Raw genomic sequence first — 20,117 nt, forward strand, 5'->3', positions numbered from 1 at the left:
CCTGAATCCTGCACACTGCTGCCCTGCAGCTGCCTGGGGCAGAAGACAAGGCCGGTGTCACAGCTGCAGGAAAGATGTCTTGAACCCCTTCCTAGCCCTCCTCCCGAGCTACTGTGACCCCTTGCAAGAACAGCTCAGCAACACAGTTATGGCTTCTTGAAGTCCAGTATTTGGGCACCTTGTTTCAGGTTGTGTAAAAGTGAAAGGGGATCAAGAGGTAGAAGAGGTTCCCTGAAAGGAAATCTTAAGAGTTGAAACCCATGAGCGGAGTCTGAACGGCCCCCACGAGGCACATGTGAAGCCCCGCTCTTTCAGCTCTGCTGGCTTCCCACAGCAGGCACTAACAGCAATTTTTGTACTTCCACACAACCATATGGGCTAAAAGCTGCACAGCAGGAGATCAGCAAGTGCAGCAGGCCTTCTGCTTCGAGGACTGCAGGACTGAGTACAAGAACCACTGACCACCCAACTTCCACCTGTGGAAGGAGCGATGTTACCTTAGATGTGCTCATCCCGGGCTGCTTCTTGGAAATGGACAGGGATGGACAGCTGATCGGGTGTGGGTAACATCCCTCTCTAAGGAGACCTGGAGATACATGTAGCATTCCAAAAGGAAGCTAAAACTGTGCCACTGCTGGAATTTCACATTTCTCTATGGCTAGATCCTGGTTTAGTTTGAGATACGGTAATGTTGGTGGACCAGATCATGTGAGAAATAGATTCCTCCTCTAGAGCAGGAGGAATCAAGTTACTGCTGGGATTTTTAATCCAATTGATTGGTAGAATATGGCATATAGTTTCTGCAACACCCTAAGCATATCTGAAGTGATTGGTACCACAATAGCTGTAGATGGCACACCAAATCTGAAAACATTTTTTTATTTAGTCTATTAAAAACTAGTGGCTCTTAATACCTCAGACAAACCAAACTGCAGCTCCTGCTGCCCATGTATGAATACAGCCTACAGCTTACCTATAGGAAACCCTTGGATAATTTTACTGGCCTTTGAAAGCAGCTTTCAAAACCAAAGTTCAGCTGGGGTGGTACTGACAAAACCCCACCTGGAGCAGTGTGTCCCGTTCTGGGGTCCTCAATACAAGAAAGACATGGAGCTGTTGGAGGAAGTCCAGAGGAGGGCCACGAAGATGATCAGAGAGCTGGAGCACCTCTATGAAGACAGGCTGAGAGAGCTGGGGTCGCTCAGCCTGGAAAAAGAGAAGGCTCCAGGAAGACCTCATAGTGGCCTTCCAGTGCCTGAAGGGGCTACAGGAAAGCTGGGGAGGGGCTTTTTACAAGGGCTTGTAGTGAGAGGACAAGGGGTAATGGCTTTAAACTGGAAGAGGGGAGATTTAGGTTAAACATTTGTAAGAAATTCTTCACTAAGAGGGTGATGAGACACTGGAACAGTTTGCCCAGGAAAGCTGTAGATGCCTCTCATCCCTGGAAGTGTTCCAAGGCCAGGCTGGATGGAGCTTTAAGCAACCTGGTCTAGTGGGTGGTGTCCCTGTCCATACAGAGGGGCTGGAAGTAGATGATCTTTAAGGTCCCAAACTGTTCTATGATTCACCATCTTTACTGTCCCTTCCAACCCAAACCATTGTGTGATTCTTTGAAAACAGCAGTAGGTACCAAGGGAATAAGACACACAGATCCAACTGTCATTTTTTATAAAAGTATTTTTAATAAACGGATGGATTTAAGTTTCAGATGCTAGACAACTTGTTGCCATGTACAGGTAACAAAAGTCAAAATTCTTTGAATTTTATACAAATACTATGTAGTACAGTAAACTTGAATACAAGTTTACAAAAAATGCATCAGTGAAGATTCAGCTTGTAACCAACTTCCAACAGTGAAAATTACCATGTATCAATAGTGATCAGAATTGCATTGCAAATTTTAGAAGTAATGCAACTATGTCTTTACCAAGCCACTCTGAAGTTACTGGTGCACACTGACAGTACATTGGATTTTTTTGGCTTGCTGAACAGAAAATGGCATTTAAATAAAATTACTTTTGAGTTAAGGAATATAGTATGTATAAAAACTACTGACTTACAGAAAATGAAACAAGAATGCAAAAGTAAACAGAGCAGAACCCTGAAGTAGTGATAATTTTCTACCCGTTTTGATGGAAAAGTCTCCACAGGTGTCCAGCTTTCTCACAGCATTTTGGAGTGTTCTTGTCCTAGCACAGTGTGGTCATTAGTAGATTAAAGTAATCCCTGCTTGGCAGTAATGCTGGTGAAAGGTAACTTGCTCTATTGCTAACAAACCAGAGTAAACCACTGGCAGGGTGACTTCTCAGAGGCATCAAGTGGAGGTTGAGTTGACAGCAGACAACTGAAGTTAAAGTACCACCTGCTGTGATACAATACCCTACAGCATTCAGGGTTCAGATGTCAGTTTCCTCACAGGACTTACAAATGGATGGTTTTCAAAAAAACAAAACAAAACAAAAAAAGGATTATAAGACAGTATTTCCACCTGTACAGCTACCAATAATGTTTTTGTTACAAACTTTCCAGTCTGCTTTATAAAAAATAGTCTTAGTTTTACTTCTAAATAAAAACTGTGCTGTGACCTGTCACGTTCTTGCATTGTACATGCTGTAGTTGTGAGTGTTAATGAAGGTGTACAGATTTGTGACCTAGCGCTCTGGATATATCAGAAGCCTAAAAAGCTGATTTTGGTACATAAAAGTTAGGTAGCAATGAAAATTCATTCTATTTATTTTTCCTAAAACCTAGGAAAAGCTACAGTACGTTGCTAGATCAGTGGCCTCAACCCTGAGCTGAAATAAAGGACCTGCCTTGGCCACAAGACTTAAGTCACATTACTACCACAGCTGCACAGCAGGGACAAAATAACCTGTCTGTGGCCTGTTGTCTTAGCTGTAAGTAGTGCAAGATCCAGTTCTGTAATGCTTGAGAGTTGACTGGAGACCACCATATTCAGTTTCACTACAGGAAAAAAAGAAAGGAGAACTCAAGTGAAAAAGCACTCAACAGGGAGAGTCACTATGTTCAGCTTCTGGAGACCAGAGAACATACTTAGTGGTAGATTGGTCTGTCAAGCATTTCACACTTGGTAGAAGAGATTATTAAAACACATACCAAACTACAGTTAAAGAGATTTCTACTATTATCCCACTCATTCCAGAAAGAGTCTCACTTGATTTTCTCCCCAGAACCGAGCATCTTTCTCTCTGTACCTACAGCGCATCACAGAAGATGAATGGAAAGTTAAGAAGACTGTCTGACAGAGGATTCAACCCAACTGCTAGCAGAAAAACTTTCACTTATTTCCAGTGCAAGTCGGAGCTGGCAATCGTAAGAACGCTTACTGTGACACAGCCTACTGCACCTTCCTGTAGGGTTCAATGGCACTGATTACCCATGGCTAGGAGCATTCATCACACAAAGCATTCCTGCCTCCTAAGAGGACTTCTTCCCTTTAAACAGCAGAAACTGTAGAGTCAGTATTTCACTTAATGGAAAAACAATACCCAGCAACAGACTGAAAATAAAGCTTGTAAGAATCATTTATACTTCTAGTAATGCACACTTCTTTGTGAGCTGATCAGTTTACAGGTGGTATGTTCTTTGTGAGTTTAAGGCAGCGAGTCTTAAAAAATGCACAAGCTCACTTCCCTCATATTTGTGCTACTGTATCCTTATGTGCACAATAGAACCTCACTAATTTACACTAATAACTGGAAGAACCATTAATTCTCTTGGTCAGTGAACAAGAATAAGGCATTCCATTATATATTCTGATCACTAATTATAATTTAGCTCTAATTATAATATACCAGCAAACATACTTCTGTGTTTTAGAAAATAGTATCTCTTACCTTCAGATATAATTATGTGTGCAGATTAGTGGGTTCTGCTGTGTAAACACGCAGGTGCATAAGCAATTTTCAGGTTTTTCTTCATTACATTTGACAAGAAACTTAATGCCACAGATAGAGACTATGGGAAAATAAATTAGGATTTCTCTATCATTTGTGCGGATCTGCACAACTGGGCAGTAATTTATCACTAAAAAAAAAAGAACACAAATGTTGACAAACTCAAATGAAGCAAAATCAGCAGCAGAAAGCCAAGGCCATTCCCCAAACGTAAAAGGCTTCTATTACACAATTCCAAACTATGTGAAACAAAACAAAACAAAAAGAATACAAGCACTAACTTTTATATACAAGTCTGAAATCAAGTAAAGCAAACGGTGGAAAATTTGTTGATGCTTCTAGCAAATGATTCAGATGTCTAAATCCTGGTTGAAATACACTGTAAATATAAACCTAAGAGAGGATGAAAACTACGTGGCTAAGTTAAAAAAAACAAACAGAAGGATTGATGTGCATTGTAATGAGACAGACGTTTCCCTTCATATGTGCAAAAAATCCACAGTTTCATTAATGTAGAGGTCATACTTCCAGTAACAGATCTTAGACAAAACCAGTCTCTCTACATCCTGGAATCTACCTGTTTACATCAGCCACTTAAGTGCACAGTACCCTGTTCACACATATAGTATCCAGCAATTTCTGGCATTTCTCAGAAATTTAACATTCACCTGCCTTAAATCTTGAAAACAAAGGGGAGAGTTCATCCAGGGCATCATATCACTGCTTTTGAGTTATACTAACAGTTAAATCAAACTCAAATTCTCTCTTCTTCCATGATGGCAGGAGTCCTTACAGGACTCGTAAACAGCAGTGCACAATACTGTAAACAAGTAATTGAATTCTGCTTTATACAAGATGTTAAGTCAACCCAGGTCTACCAAACAGGTGAAAATGAAAAGGGTGGCTTCCCACAATATCCTTCCCTTTTCTCCCAGCAATTCTTCTCACCACATAAATAATCCTGAGCTGAAACAGATTGATGAGAGCCTTTTTTGCATATAAAACAATACTCTAGAGCGAGCTCTCATGTTCTGCCAGGAAGTCAGCTGCTGGAGAGATTAAACTGAAGTATTTCGAACCATTCGTCACTTTGGAGGAGGGCTTATAATTTGGTGTGGCGACCAGTTCTAGACCCAGATGCCGAGCTTGCCAAGGAAGCTGATGCTGCTGCATCCTCAGCTTCCTCCAGCTCCTCGTGCAGCTCCTGGCTAACGCTAGACTGGAGGGCTGCAGGAGTCAGCCACTCCTTCGGCAGACAGCTCTGGAGAAATGGTATACAAGAGCTGAAGTAGGCAAGGCGATTCACCCATCGTGGAATCTCTTTTCCACACAGGATCTAGCAGGGGAAGGGAAAAGAAAGGATTAGTTTGTCTTCTGGATTCAGCAGTAACAATACTACAGTACTGTAAATACATGGCAAAGGCTGCAGCAGCCTTACAGTTTACATGTGACAGATGCTAGTCAAGAAGCACTCAACTTAGCTGCACTAGGGGAACTTTCTCCATCAGTAAAAGCAGCATCCCGTCACACAGGGAGATCTGGTTCGCACTGTGAGACTTTGACACATGGTTCTACATTTTTTTTAGAGGTCTCAAAAAGCCCAGCCCCCTCACTCTTTTTGAGTAACTTCTACAAAAGGTACAGAAAAGGTATGCTGTCTATTCACTGCTAATTTACCAGCAACATAAATGGCATGAGAGATCTCACTATTACAACAAAGCACTCTGAAATCAAGCAGTGAAGGACACAGCGTCAATACTAGAGTTAGGTAGAGTTATGCATACATAGCTGAGGCTGTTAATTTGACAGCTTCTGTGGCTTTGCACAAGACATCACTACCTTACAGTACACAGGCCAAGCACACACACACTTAGGTTCACTGGAGCAGGAGAAGCTATACAATGCAAAGCTGGTTTCAACTCCTCAAAGCTGTGTAAAAATATATCAAGCTGCATTACATACTTGTTTTTACTGTTTGTAAACTGTGACAACGGTTTCATTGTCACTATTCAAGGAGTGAGCTATTTTACTCAGCTACCTCAGTATTCACCTCTGGTATTACTTACTCCAGTGAAAATCTGGAGAAAGTCATACCTAACGGGAGCATTACTCAGCCATAACTGAGCAGCATTTAACTTTTAATTATATCCCTGTTTTTACAGTCAATTTGAACACTAAATTGAACATGACTGCATGGGTTGAAGAGTATGGCAACAACCTGGCCATATAGGCCAGATTTCATGCCAACTGCAGCTTTGCCAGTGTCTCACCCTACTTGTACAAGTGTTGCACATGAATCATAATCTCAGTAGATTTTCCAGCACCACTGGAAGATCCAACAGTCTACACAAAACACAGGCTATACAATCAGTGTGCTATTAACTGTTTGAAGAAAAGAACAATTACATTTTATGGAAGCTCACCATAGAAAACACCTATCCCTTTTTTGGAGCGCTTCAATGAAAAAAAACAATAAATCCCAACAAGCACAGATTGCCAACTACCAATAAAAATCACAACTGCCATTCCCTTCTTTGCCTTGGGTTACTTGTTCCTGACCCTTTCTCTTGTGTTGATCCACATGTCAATGATCAGGCATTCAACTGTATTGGCAAACTCATAATGTAAAAATAAAGCTGAAGGGGAAAAGCAAAGCCCATCCAACTCCACAGTCAGCTAGTTTGCACAACCACTCAGGTACCTACATCACCAGGACGCAGGTGCTGGCAGAGCAATCACTTGGCAAAAGTCTCTAAAGATGAACACTGTCTGTGAAACTTTGTTATTCTTTAACAGTAGGTGATAACAAATGCCTTTGTTATTCTGTAACAGTAGGTCATAACTTTACAAATTACGTGGGGAAATACTGCTAAAAAGCACACATGGTTCTACTTTCATTAGTGATCTGACATGATTTTGAAATTCTGTTAATTTACTACACTTCTCAATCAGGAATGCAACCCTGCTCAAACACAAACTATGCATAACAATAACATTTAGCATTTTTGGCAGCAAAATCTTGTGCTTTGGACATAAGTACAAATAAAACATGAAAAATAGTGACATTTGCCCAAGGTAACAGAGACAGGAAGTTGGAAATTAGGCCAAATATTTTGAAGGGCAGGAAGGAGATGATGTTTTGTAGCCACCAGGGAAGCACCCTTCTACAGATCTTCAAGTTTGTTTACCTCAGATAAAGCTGAAGAAAAGTGATTGCAGTTTTTGTGCATTAGGTGATACGCATTTCCTTTAAATTCCTTTCCAAGTTCTTCTACTATTTTTTCAATGTCATCTTCCATAAAGTCAGTACTGCCTAGAACCACAGCCTCTCTAAAAGAGAAAGAGAAAGTAGGTGATGAGGCTTCCATGATACGGGTGGATTACTGTTCATACAATGCTCAAAGTCACTCCACTGTGGGTAGCGAGATCTCTCTGCCCTCCTACGATAACATAGATTCTTTCTATTCCATTTTACACCACCACTTTCATCCTTATCATGAGAGATTATTTCCTTGCCCATTGTCCATCTGTAGCTCACTCAAGTTCTTTGCAACTCAACTCTGACAAACACTGGATGCAATTTTCTCCTCCTCTCCAAAGGACATTGTTTCCAAGAGACATCTAAGAACAGGTAAGAGCTTGTACTGCAGGGAAGGGTTAAGGTAATCGCACTGAACAAGTGGAAAAGAGACATGGGGAAACCTTGAAAAGAAACATTTTTCAGCTTTTTCTTTGAAGAAAAATGCCACTACCTTGAAAAAGTTACCCCACTGAGTATACTACACAAATAACAAAAGTTAGCCAAAAGTCCATGTCATTTGTACACAGTTAAGGATTTAATGGTATACTAAAAATAATGTTCTTTGCTGTAGACACTTCACTGTCTCAACACCTCTGTCCCTCTTTCATTTCTAAGTAAACACACTAACTTTTCAGAAAGTCAGAAATGCTATAGTATAATTCAACACATCTTAAAAAAAAAATGCAACAAGTTGTCTTTTTAATATGCCTTTCAAAAGCAAGAAAGTATCTTTCTTACTTAAATTTAAATGTTTCTCCTAGCTCGGAAGCATTTCCTGGTGAAATTTCAAATATTCCAGAAAAAGGGTATGGATGACCACCATAGGCAAATTCTGAAAGAGAAAGCACAGATTTAACAAAACCAGCATACAACAACAGTAAAGAACAGCAGACCTCACTGACTGGAACATCACTCCACAAGGTTCTACAGCTCAAAACCAGACATCTTATTTACATGGTAACAACCCAAGGAGCTAGAAACGAGTAGTTTTCTAAGTTACTAGTCAACCTAAGTAAAAACTGACAGGACATTTCCTACATCAGTGTACAGGTTTAACTTGAATAACTTTACTGTAATTATACACTGTTTTCATTGCATAAGAGAGGATTTACAGTTTAACCTGTAAATCCAATGTTCTTTATACATGCTTGTCTTCAAAAGTCCTTACATATTTATAGATTAGGGATTCAAAGTACTGCATCTTCAAAGGCCTGATGGTGTTTCTGTTCAATACACACTACAGCTGTAAGTGTGGCAGCAAGTATTGGCCTAATAGGGGATTTTTTTTCATTTCTTGATTTGCGAGAGTTAAACTGCCGCAAGTTTTTTACTATAACAAGAAAGTAAACCAAAACATACATCTGAAGTCTGCACATAGCATCTACTGGCATAAGCACTTACAGTACATGAAAATACCATGGTGTGCCTTAGCTTCCAGCTGTGTCTTTTAAGATAACACACGCAGAGTGCAATAAAAAGCTTTAAGCATGACTTCATGCTTCTTTCCTTAAAACTTGTAACACATCATCCAAGTCTAGCATTCAGTTTTGTGGACAATCTTTTTTACAACAGGTTAATAAGTAAAGTTTGATAGACTGAAAAATGCAAGTCATTGTTCTAGCAAGGGTATGACCTGCTACATGAGAAAGCTGCTATAATCTGAACAGGAAGGGAGGCACATGTACTTGGCACAACTCAAGAATTGGGTTTCAGCCATAGCACTATTATGAGTCAGGTCTCTCTGGTTTGGATTAAAAGAAATCCAAGAAAGTTTTAATGATAAGCACTGTATTTTGAGTTTTTTTGCTTTGATATCTCTTGCAAACCCACTTACAATGTGGCCATTGTAGTAGGTGAAACATCTATGCTTCAAGGTAAGTTTGTGCAATGTGGTCTTAGGATGCTGCACCACACCTTTTGCTGCTTCCCCTCACCTCCACACACATTCCAAAAAAAAGAACTGAAGTAGACTTTTCTTCTTTAAATGGACTACTTTTAGCAACACCATCACCTCAGAGCATCATTATACTGCTAGGCAAGAACACCTCAGACCTCAGCCTGTGCTACAGCATGCTCAGAAACACTTTCTGGCAGCAATGGGGGTTCAAAGCAGCCTGAACAGACCAAGAAGCTGCAACCCCAAATTACAACCTGTTTAGCAAAATCAGAATGGATTGCTGTATTTATCACAAGTGCATCTTTGGTAAACAATATGCGCGAGATGACTCTTAGAGAAACTGTCTCTTTAATACAAACCAACCTACCAATAAGGAAGAAACAGGTTTTTCTGAGCATCATCCTCTTTCCAGTACCTATCTGCAACAGACTACTGTTTCTGTAGCTAAAAATTAACTCCTTTCACCAAGTGCTGGTAGCATACCAAGGAAACACGATTCAACCATGCTTACATGAAACGTGCATTCATATTAACAATCAGTATTTCAAAACCTGAAACAAAGTTTTCTGTGCCCAGCTGGATAAACTGCACACTTTTTCATAGTTGCATAGTTTCATATAAGAATGCAAGATGACCACTGGATTATTTCTATCCAAGTTTTTTTCCAGAGGCAGAAAAGATGAGAACTTAAAGAGAAAACTGATGAACAGGTTTCAGGAGCCAGACTTCCCTTGCTACTGGAAAAATTACCACAACAAAGTGTAACTTGTGTTTTTCTTGTACATACCTCGGCCATACACCTCTATACCTGAATGGAACACTCCAATTCCAAGGGAAGAAGTATACTCATTCATCCAATACTAAAAGAAAAGAAGAAAACAAGGAAGATTAGTTAGTTTCCAACACAGATTTGTCTTTTGATAGCAGACTGACATGAATTTGTCCCCCACATCAAAAGCAAAAAGCCTTACCACAAAGTGAAACTGCACAACCCATTTTATGGGAACAGAACATGCCATTAAAACTCCCCAACTGTACACAATGAATTAACTCCCTTAGGTTCTACTCTGGTGCTTTAGTGCTGTCAGTGTCTGCCAATCGAGGAGACCATACCTGGGAGAAATCCAGATGGAAGTTTTGATTTGTCAGAACCAAGTTTTCTCCCAATAAAAATGATATACTAAACTTCAGACTGAGAAGTTATTAATGAAAAACAAGACAAGTTAAATGGCAGAAAGAGCAAGTCAGGCCAAAAGTTACAAGTGACCAGGCATAAGATACAGATGTATTTGGCTTTTACAGTCATCCTTATTCTAAGTATTGTCAAACCTAAAATAAATGGACCCCCAAATTCAGTTACCAGCAGTTGCCAAACATCAGGCACATGATTTTCCCAGCCTAAAATTCACAATTGTGCTAGCAGGCACAGATCACAAATTACTATCCGGATAACAATACGGTGAGGATTTGATGTGGTCTTCCATAGGAAAGTCAGTTGTGGGAAATTTTGTCAACATGTATTAACACAAGACAGGCTTTGCTCCTTATATTTATTTAATGTTAAGGCTCACTGAGATCCGTGGATAAATTTTGCTTAAGACTAAACTCGACTCTCTGCTTTAATTTCTGGCTTTGTCAACACAGTGCTATGTTAGCTAGTGGGGCATGGATGACTATCCTAAATCATCACCTTCATCTGTTTAAAGGGCTTAGCAGTTCTTTCCTTCTCCCCCCAAAAAAGAGCAGAGAGCTAGTTCATATCATCAAGCTGCATTCAGAAATACACTGGGTTAGATTTACTTTGTATAGAAAGACACAGAACAGGGAGAAAACAAGAACAGGGGAATGGAAGGAGAATAATGTTAAGACTACCCAACTAATTTAATAGGCTTGTGAGTATAAAAAAAAAAAAAAAAAAAAAAAAGGTTCTGTTCATTGAAGTGAGATCAAAGCCTGCAGAAAAATGCAGTAACTACTTGAGCATAAACCTGTTTCAGTTCCGAAGCCACTCCGATCCCACACTTTACCAGCTGACCATTTCAAAATAGATTTGGGTTTATATTTATACTGAACACCACAGGCACATACAGTTTGTCAGCAAAGGAAGAAAATAGGTTTGCCTAATAAGAAGTTGTATGCAAATGAACCCAATCTAGAACTGGCCTAGGCCCAGTCCCTAGTGCTCAAGTCCTTCCTCTCCAAGACACCCATTCAGCCAAAAAACTCTGGGTCCAGCCTCCAAGTTCCAAATAACCTGCACATGACATACACATCAGATCTGTAAATGCCAAGCAAGGTTATTGCTGCTCTCTGAAAATGGAACAAAAGTTATGCAAGATATCCCATAAGCAGTATAAGTAATAAAGCTTAGCTTGCTATTAGGCAGAAAAAGAGAAAAAAAATTATTCACGCTCCTCCCACAACCCTGTGAGATGTAATGCAAGGTACAGGGAGAGGACAGAAAAGTGGGTCACCAACCCCTCTTATTGATCAGTAGAGAAGAAGATAGAAGGGATGGAAAGCTGCTCAGCAACCCCAGTGCTATTCACATTGCATCCCCCATTACTGGTACCACCCTAAGCACGTGAGACTCACAAAACTACAAAAACTGAGCATTGGTGGCAAATTAAACAAAAGTTAGCAGCTTTGGAAGAAGTGCCTAAAGCAAGCTGGCACTTCACTTAATATTTCCAGTAAGAACAGAGTAGGTTAATTGAAGATAAAAGAATTTCAATAAGACAGAATTACTTTCCCCCTAGGAACAGTAATTATATCTAATTATTACTTAATCTGGATCAGCTATTGGAAGGTTGGTCACATTTTCTCATTGAACAAAAATGCCTTATCTCTACTGAAGAAAGAAATGAAGGACAAATACGACTTAAAATATGCTGAATTTGGCTACCACTGAAAAGACTGTGTATGACTTAAGAAACAAAGATTGTTAATCAAATGGAATCTATATAGCTTGCTGGTTCAGTAACATACTGTAAGCTCTGGAATCCCAAACAGGTCCCAAAATCTACACCCTTGCTTCTATTACACAAACTGGATTCCTTACATTTAGTCTTGATATGAATTTTGCCATAGTAGAATACATAGAAGCATAAACCCATATCTTCAACATTTTGCAGTAAGTCAGTGTTGTAAAACAGGAATTGGTGTTTAATGCAACTAGCCAAATGAAAATATTAGAGAAGTATTTTTCTATGTGCACAATAAAGTCATGTCACTGAAATGAAAGGAAAACACTAATCCCAGTGCTTCAAAAGTATCTTTATTACTTTCTTCAGAGCTTTGTTTATGTTAATACCTTAGATTGCTATAGCTTTGTTTGATAAGGAAAAAACAGGATGCTACTTGGGGCACAAAGAAACTATGCTCCTAAAAATAGCAGTTAGTTAAAATGAAACTATAAAGTACTCCTGTTCTCAAAACACAATATATCAAAGTCTTCACCATAGCCTTTTAACGATCATGAAAGGCTTTCAAAGGCATGAAATGCAGCACATAACTATGCCCTTCAGCTTTTCTTCCTCTGTTGAGTTACCAGTACTTGAAAGTCCGCTTTCTTGCACAACACATGCACCTCTTCTCATACTTTAGTTTTATCAAAGGTTTTTGCTTTTTACCTTACCAAGCAGTAAAGACAATGGAAGGGTAAATGCTTCAAAACCAACCAACTCAGTCCTGTGAAGAGTTTCAATAGTAGCAAGGTCACCTAGTATCCCCTGCATACCTAAGCAGATGTCTGGGAAATGAAGCTATAGTTAGAACCCGGGTTGAAATAAAGCTGTTCATACGACTGTTGTGATTAGAGCAGTGTTATAGTATAGGTGACTAATGGTGGTCTCTTGTTCCAAGAGAAAAACAAAAAAACCCAATTCCAAGCCTAAACTACAAAGAAAACCAAATTCACCTCCATGGGTGATATGAAATGTCAGAAGCAAACCACAAACCTGCTAGTGCCTCAATACACAGTTGGGAGGATTTGACAAATAAACAGAACTTCAAAATATCTACTACAAAAGACTGTTCCCCCCTCCCCCCAACTCTTAGGGCCCCCAAACAACACCGCATCATTGATTTCAGCAGGCTGTGTCCATACAATAACGTAACAGCTATGCAACATGAAAGTAAGGCTTTAGCTTAAGCTCCTGCTTCAAACAAGTTTAAAATGGACTGAGATATAGTTTAGAAGAAGAGTTTGAGGCTGGATGTATATTGGCAATGTCTTTCAGACACAGTGGGAACTTCAGTTTTTCTTTCCAGTTAAAAGGAAATCTTCTCTAATGGCCAAATGATGTAGGCATTGTTAAAAAACAACTAACATGGCTGAAGTAGGACACTGAAATACTCTGCTTAGTGGTCTCAGCTTACACTATGTATAATTTGTGGTGACATACAGCTTCAAGAAATACCACAACTGCAGACCAATGCACGAAAAAACACCCCTGTAAGTGATCAAACATCTGCAAATAAATGTGCTTGATTGCTTCTTTTGGAGAGTAAGTTCCTTCCATAGATGGTAGCTTTTGAGACTATGCTACTTCCTTATGTAGGCAGAGCCCCACTGATAACAACATGACAACTACCGGTGTCCGACATGTCCTAAGAAAAAATATGACACTATTTTTTATGAGTACAGCCTTCCTGTTGCTTTTTTTGCCCCTTCCCTCCTATCAACTCTCAGCCTTTCTAGGATGGCTGGAGTAAAACTGATAATAGTCAATCAACTACAGAGGAAAAAGAAAGGAGGCTATGGGTTGCAGGGAAGAAGTCTAACCAGTAAGAGACGAAAAAGAACCATGTGAATGAAAGAGTAGACTATTGCAAGAGAAGAAGAAAAGGCATGCTGAAGTCACACTCCACTAAGGCTATCATTAGCAAGAATGGAGTATCTCACAGAGGCCATGGCATTACATTCCACAAAGGCACTTCCACAGGAGACAGTCCATTCTGTTAATTTTCACAGCCTGCCCATGAACTGGGCCCACGCAACACACTGCACAGCTAAGCAAGTCTTTGTGAGAACAGTGGGTCTTCCATCTTAGTGAGTCAGAAGTGAGTCAAGCCGTGACTTCAAAGATACTATCTTAGGTAAGAGTCCTGAAACTGAAGTCCTACTTCTTTCTATGTACAAATATTTATAGTTAATATAAGTAAAACCATCTCTTTTCATGCTAAAAGAGCATCTCCAATGTGTACTTTCACCTGTAGCCCAGAGAAGGCACACGTATGTGTGTGACAGTGCACCCTTCCCTCCTTAAGGCGCACTTTTTGTCATATCAACAACATGTATGAGCTCAGGTGAGCAGAGAGCACTTCCCACCCCCCTCCTCAGAAATATCACAGTGAGTAGACTGCTTCTGTCTCCAGTCTGCCCTCATTCTCTACAATGATGGAAAAACAAAGTAGAGTGACAGGTTATATTCGTTGAAGACACAACACGGACATGGGGCAGGTGGAAGAAAGAAGAAAGAAATCCTTTGATGGAGACATTGATTTCTATGGTAAGCATTAAGGTGAAAGAAAATAATCAGACTAGTTCATGTACACTCATGTATCATTTTAACTTCAAGCCAAACAGCTCCCTATTGATTGCTAGTAAACATTCTGACATTAGAACCTGAGTATTCCCAAGCAAACAAGCTGCATTTTCTCTTTGCCAGCAGTCACTGACTCTACACTATGTACTTTCACCCTCCTAAACCACCAAAAGTTCACTTTAAAATGGTGGTGGTGGTAGGCAAAACAAGCCAAGTAACGCAAACAACACTACCTGAAGCTAGTTATCAATCTTACTGTCCCTATATCAGTAGATGCAAAACGTGGTCAGAGAACTACTGCTGCCTGTTCTAATTTCCTGCGACTGAAACGCATTAACGGATAATATTTTCTTAATATTACTTATCCACACCTCCTATTCTATCCAGGTACTTACACCTCATTTGTTACCATGGCATCTGAGTAGCTGAACATAAGACAATACGAGAGTTGCTGTAGGTGTCACAGAAAGATTACCGAGAAAAGAAGGTGAGCTCATAGGACTGCAAAATTTATTTCTACCAAGTTGCAGCCATACCGAAGCTGTCCAAACATTCCGCTCTAGGAAAAAAAACACAGTACTGATACAGTTCTAAAAGCCTTTAAGCCCTACAGAGCCAGTGGGCATCCCTAACTACTACCCTGCTGGAAAACCAGCCCCTTTTACGGTTTCCAGGAGCCGCACAGGCTGGGCCTCCCCGCTCCGCGCCTCGGGGGCAACATCCGCGGAGGAGAAGCAGCTGGGGGGACAGTCACCTCCCGCTGCTCCTTCGCGGCAGGGGAAGAGCTTCCCCCGCGACAGCGAGCGGGCCCGCCCGCCACAGCAAGACCCCGCACGGCAAACTTGGCTCGGGGATCACGAAAGGTCTGACAGAGCCCCGCACATCGCCGCCCCCGCTTCGCTGTTCCCCGCTCCACGCCGCCTCCACCGACCCGACTCAGCCGGGGACGGGCAGGAAAACTTTCCCGCCGCCCTCGCGGCCCCGTCCGCAGGACGCCGGGCGCCACAGGCCCCCGCGGCCCTCCCGGGAGGGCACCGGGCCCCCCGCCCGCCGCGGGTGCGGGGCCGCGCTGCCGCCAGGGGCCCCGGGCCGGGCCTGCCCGCCCCCGGCGCCGCGCTGGGCGCTCACCATGTCGTAGACGTTGAGGATCACCAGCTGGTTCGCCATCGCCGGCGGCCCGCGGGCGCCCCCCGCCCGCCCGCCCGCCCGCTCGGTCGGTCGCTCCCGCGGCGGCGGCGCTGCTCAGGCCGGCGGCGAGGCGGTGCGGGCCCCCGGGGGCCTCTTCCTCCGCGTCCTGCCTGTTGCTGCGGGGCGGGGGGGGGGCGGCGGACACCATGGAGCCGCCGCCGCGGAGGGACGGGGCCTCGCCCGCAGGAGACGCGCTCAGCCCGCGGCCGGCGGCGCGGGGGGCGCGGGCCCCACGCCGGTGCCGGCGGGAGGGCGGGCGGGCGGGCGCGGCGCGGCGCGGCGGGGCGCGGCGGGCAGGTGGCGGGGGGGGGCCGCGGCGCGGGCGGCTGGTCGCGCCCTGCCTGGCGCCGGCGCCGCGGGACGGCCGGGCAGCCCCTCCAATGGGCGCAAGATGGAGCCGCTGGAGCCCGCCCCCATCTTCCGAGCGGAGCGGGATGGCGGAGACTACAGCTCCCGGCGCGCCCCGCGGAGGGGAGGGAGGGCGGCTCCCGGGAGGCGGCGGCAGGGGCTGGTCGAGCCGCCGAGCCCCGCTGCGGGCCGGGGCAGGGCGAGGCTGCTGGGGCACGCCCCGCGGGGCCCCGCACCCGCTGCCGGCCGGGGCCGGGCAGCCCGCACCGCCGCCGCACCGCCACACCGGCCGGGCTCCCGCGGCGCGGCGCCGGGTGCGGCGCAGGCGCTGCGGGGGCTCCGTGGCAGGGAGGCCGGTGTTGGGGCCGTGTGGGAGGCGTCCCCCGGCAGCGCCATTTTGTGCTCCTGGGAAGGGCGGGAGCAGGAGCCCGGGCTGGGAAGCAGCGTTTGAGGCTCCGGGAGGTGCCGGTGAGAGCGAGGCCGCTGCCCGGGCCGCACACACCGAGGTGTCCCAGGGTAACCTTGTCATACCGCCTGGCGGGAAGGTCACCTTATCTACATCACCTTGTCAGGCAGCGTGAAAACAAAGCTCCGGTTGGGAATAGCATCGACGGGGGAAAGGATGCTTTCTCCCAGCGGCTAACCTGAGGAGGCGCAGCTTCGATTTTCTAAGGGCGACTGCGCTCCCTTTGCAGCGCCTTGAGAAAGGTGCCGTTCACAGCAGGCTGTGGGTGCGCCCGTGTAACGTGGGTGCTGCAGGAAGGACGCAGCCCCCGGGCCTGTCCCCGCTTCCACTGTTGATTCTGGCTGCGGGTGTTTAGCCTGTCTTTCACAGCTGAGAATCCTCTGGGCTGCAGGGCTGTGCCGGCTGGGCCCTGCCGTGCAGAACTGCTCCGTCCCTCCCGGACGGCGACACAGCTGATGGAGGCAGTTCAGGCATCAGTTTCTTTCCTGCTTTGGGTCGTGATCTCTGGTTACAGAAAACTGGCATTGATGCAAAAACTTAGCAGAGGTTTGGTTGCTGGATGTCAGAATGTGAAATTCAAACACTTGGGAGACTGATGTATGAACCTGTGGTCCATGTTAGGACTGTTGTCCGTTGAGCCTTACTTTGCCAGTGAGTCAGTAATTCTGTGGACAGGATGTCCCTAACTCCTTTGCATCTTGTTCTTCATTCCTTTCTTTGGCTGACAGCTAGGATAAGCTATCAGCTAGGATATAAGCTGATAGCTATTAAACCAAAAAAAGTTTTGTGGGCAAAAGCTGCTTCTGTATCAAGGAATACTGAGGAAAATACGATGCCTTAAAAACAGCAGGAGTCAAAAACATCAGAAAAGGCAGGGACTCAGTTTCCAGCAAACAGACTGGATTAACTGGAAGAGAGGAATACAAATGCTGCAATGACTTCTTTGCAACAATGCTAGTTTCCTCTAACCAAAGATCACCTCTTCATTCTGTCCTGTCTGTTGCCTGTCTACAAGATGCACTGTGAAGAAAAAGGAGAGGAAGACATAACTTCTAGCCCATAGTTTCAGGAGAGAGAGATAAAATTCATGTTACATGAGTAAAGCTGAAGAGTAAAGCCCCAAAGTGTAACTTACTTGACTTAAAATTGAATTTTGGTATGTACATATTAGACTTGCTTCATAGACTAGCACCACAGTACTACAGCTCCGACTTCCTCAGTGATGCAGGTTATCTTTTCAGGCACCTACCTGCAAAATACAGGAAAATCATTTTGAGCTGTACGACTTACTATCCAGTTGTTGGAAGCAATGCTAAGAATGCATTCATACTGCAGAAAGTTAGGCCTTACGTGGTATGCTTTAGAACCATTTGCATTCATCAGAGAGTGAGAAGGTATGGTATGGGGATACTCCAAAACACCAAGATAAGTTTGGCAACATGGTAAAGGGGCAGTGATCAGTAATGAGCACTGTTACCACAAAATAAGTTGTATGTGTGAATGCAAGGACTTTTGCCTTGTAAAACTGAAAGCTGAGCTACTTGAGCCCTTAATAGGGACACAGAAAATCTCCTCAGAGAAGAACACAAACCAAAGTGATTGTCTTCCAATCTATATTACATTTACTTCATGCCATGACATTTTCCTATCCTTGTATGGGAGAAATATGCTTAAAGAGCAATCTGGTTTCTTGTCTTGGTGAAAAATGCAATTGTCTGTTTAGTTTTCAAAGGTGTAGAAATAGTCAAGGAACACAAATTTTCAGCCATGAAAGTGAACTGAGAGAAGGCTAAAGCACCTTGGGTTCACAGAGATGCAGAGCACCCTGTACAGATGTTGCTACACACCTCATGTGTGTCTTGTGCATTTGGTTTACACACCACTAAGGTGGCACATAGATGTGCAAATGCTCCAGAAGGAAATGGTGGGCTCTCTCGTATGCTTCAGCCCATGGCACCATCCTCTCTTAAGGAAAGACTGACTTAATGTTGAGTAGGAACAGACTGTTGGCACTGGAGTTGAAATTTCAAAATTTATTCCTGATTTTTTCTGATTTCTGTCTTGGTACAGACTGTACTAAAATAGATGGGAAATGAATCATGCAAAATTAATCAGTGACAAATGATTAAAAATGCTCATGTATCCTTTGTGCCAGATTTCTACAGCTTTTATAATCTTTATGAACATTTTCATAAACTGTAGTTAAGTACTAATAGTAAAATACTGCTCTTTAATTCTGCCCTAGTTCTCTTGAAAGCTGAGTGTTTCCATGTTGGTAGTAGTACATTTATAGCTGATGATGGGAGGATGTCCAAGAAGATGAAGAGGATGGTGACTGAATAGAGCATAATTCTAGGTGTATCTGTCCTGACATTAAAATGAAATAGGATTAAAATACATTTACTTTCTAGATTCCTGCCTTAATTAGTCCAGAATACCTCGGATTTCATACTAGTAGTACATTCACTTGGTGCAGGAACTCATGACAGTATTTATTTAGTTAATTATTAGGAATTTCTTTAAATGTGTATGGTCATGATGATCAGAACCCAACAGCAATACCTACATCATTTGCTTTTTCAGGCAATGGCAATTCCTTTGATTATGGAACAAGAATAAAGCCTTTTCCTAATAAGAGGTGACTGTACTGCAGTCCTTACAAGTTCATTTGTTTTAAAAAGCTTTCCAACTCCAGGTATCTTCTGTACAGAATACAGAAAATAAAATACCACAGAAGTTGAAATGAGAAGCAGATAGCATCCTCTGCTTTACCATGCTGATGCCTGCAGGTTGGCATCTGAGTAATCATAGAAACAGAATGGCTTGGGCTGGAAGGGGCCTTAAAAGATCATCTAGTTCCAACCCCCCTGCCAAGGTCAGGGACACCTCCCACTAGATCAGGCTGCTCAAAGCCCCATCGAGGCTGGCCTTGAACACTTCCAGGGAGGGGCCATCCACAGCTTCACTGGACAACCTGTTCCAGTGTCTCACCACCCTCACACTAAAGAATTTCCTCTAATGTCTAATCTGAATCTCCCCTCTTCCAATTTTGACCCATTACCCCTTGTCCTCTCACTACAAGCCCTTGTAAAAAGCCCCTCCCCAGCTTTCCTGTAGCACCTTCAAGTACTGGAAGGCTGTTATAAGGTCTCCCTGGAGCCTTCTCTTCTCCAGGCTGTACAGCCCCAACTCTCTCAGCCTGTCTTCATAACAGAGGTGCTTCAGCCTCCGGATCATATCCAAATCCCCCCTCTGGACTTTCTCTAGGAGCTCTGTCCTTCTTGTGTTGAGGGCTCCAGAACTGGACACAGTTCTCCAGGTGGGGTCTCACGAGAGCTGAGTAAAGGGGGAGAATCACCTCCCTTGACCTCCTGGCCACGCTTCTTTTGATGCAGCCCAGGACAGGGTCAGCTTTCTGGGCTGCAAGCACACATTGCCAGCTCACATTGAG

At 43.5% G+C, this 20,117-nt stretch overlaps 1 protein-coding gene across 1 annotated transcript; it reads right to left on the reverse strand.

Annotated features, from left to right (window-relative positions):
- Positions 1-1,657: 1,657 nt before the first annotated feature.
- On the reverse strand, positions 1,658-16,135 carry DESI2 (desumoylating isopeptidase 2). Its single transcript, XM_051614496.1, has 5 exons — positions 15,793-16,135; positions 9,903-9,975; positions 7,957-8,050; positions 7,106-7,247; positions 1,658-5,253 (listed from the first exon to the last, which is right to left on the reverse strand). The coding sequence occupies exons 1-5, from the start codon at positions 15,829-15,831 to the stop codon at positions 5,020-5,022; spliced, it is 582 nt and encodes a 193-aa protein (XP_051470456.1). The 5' UTR covers positions 15,832-16,135; the 3' UTR covers positions 1,658-5,019.
- Between the last annotated feature and the right edge of the window lie 3,982 nt (positions 16,136-20,117).

The sequence above is a fragment of the Apus apus genome, chromosome 3, assembly GCF_020740795.1.
Source record: "Apus apus isolate bApuApu2 chromosome 3, bApuApu2.pri.cur, whole genome shotgun sequence".
NCBI lineage: Eukaryota > Metazoa > Chordata > Aves > Apodiformes > Apodidae > Apus > Apus apus.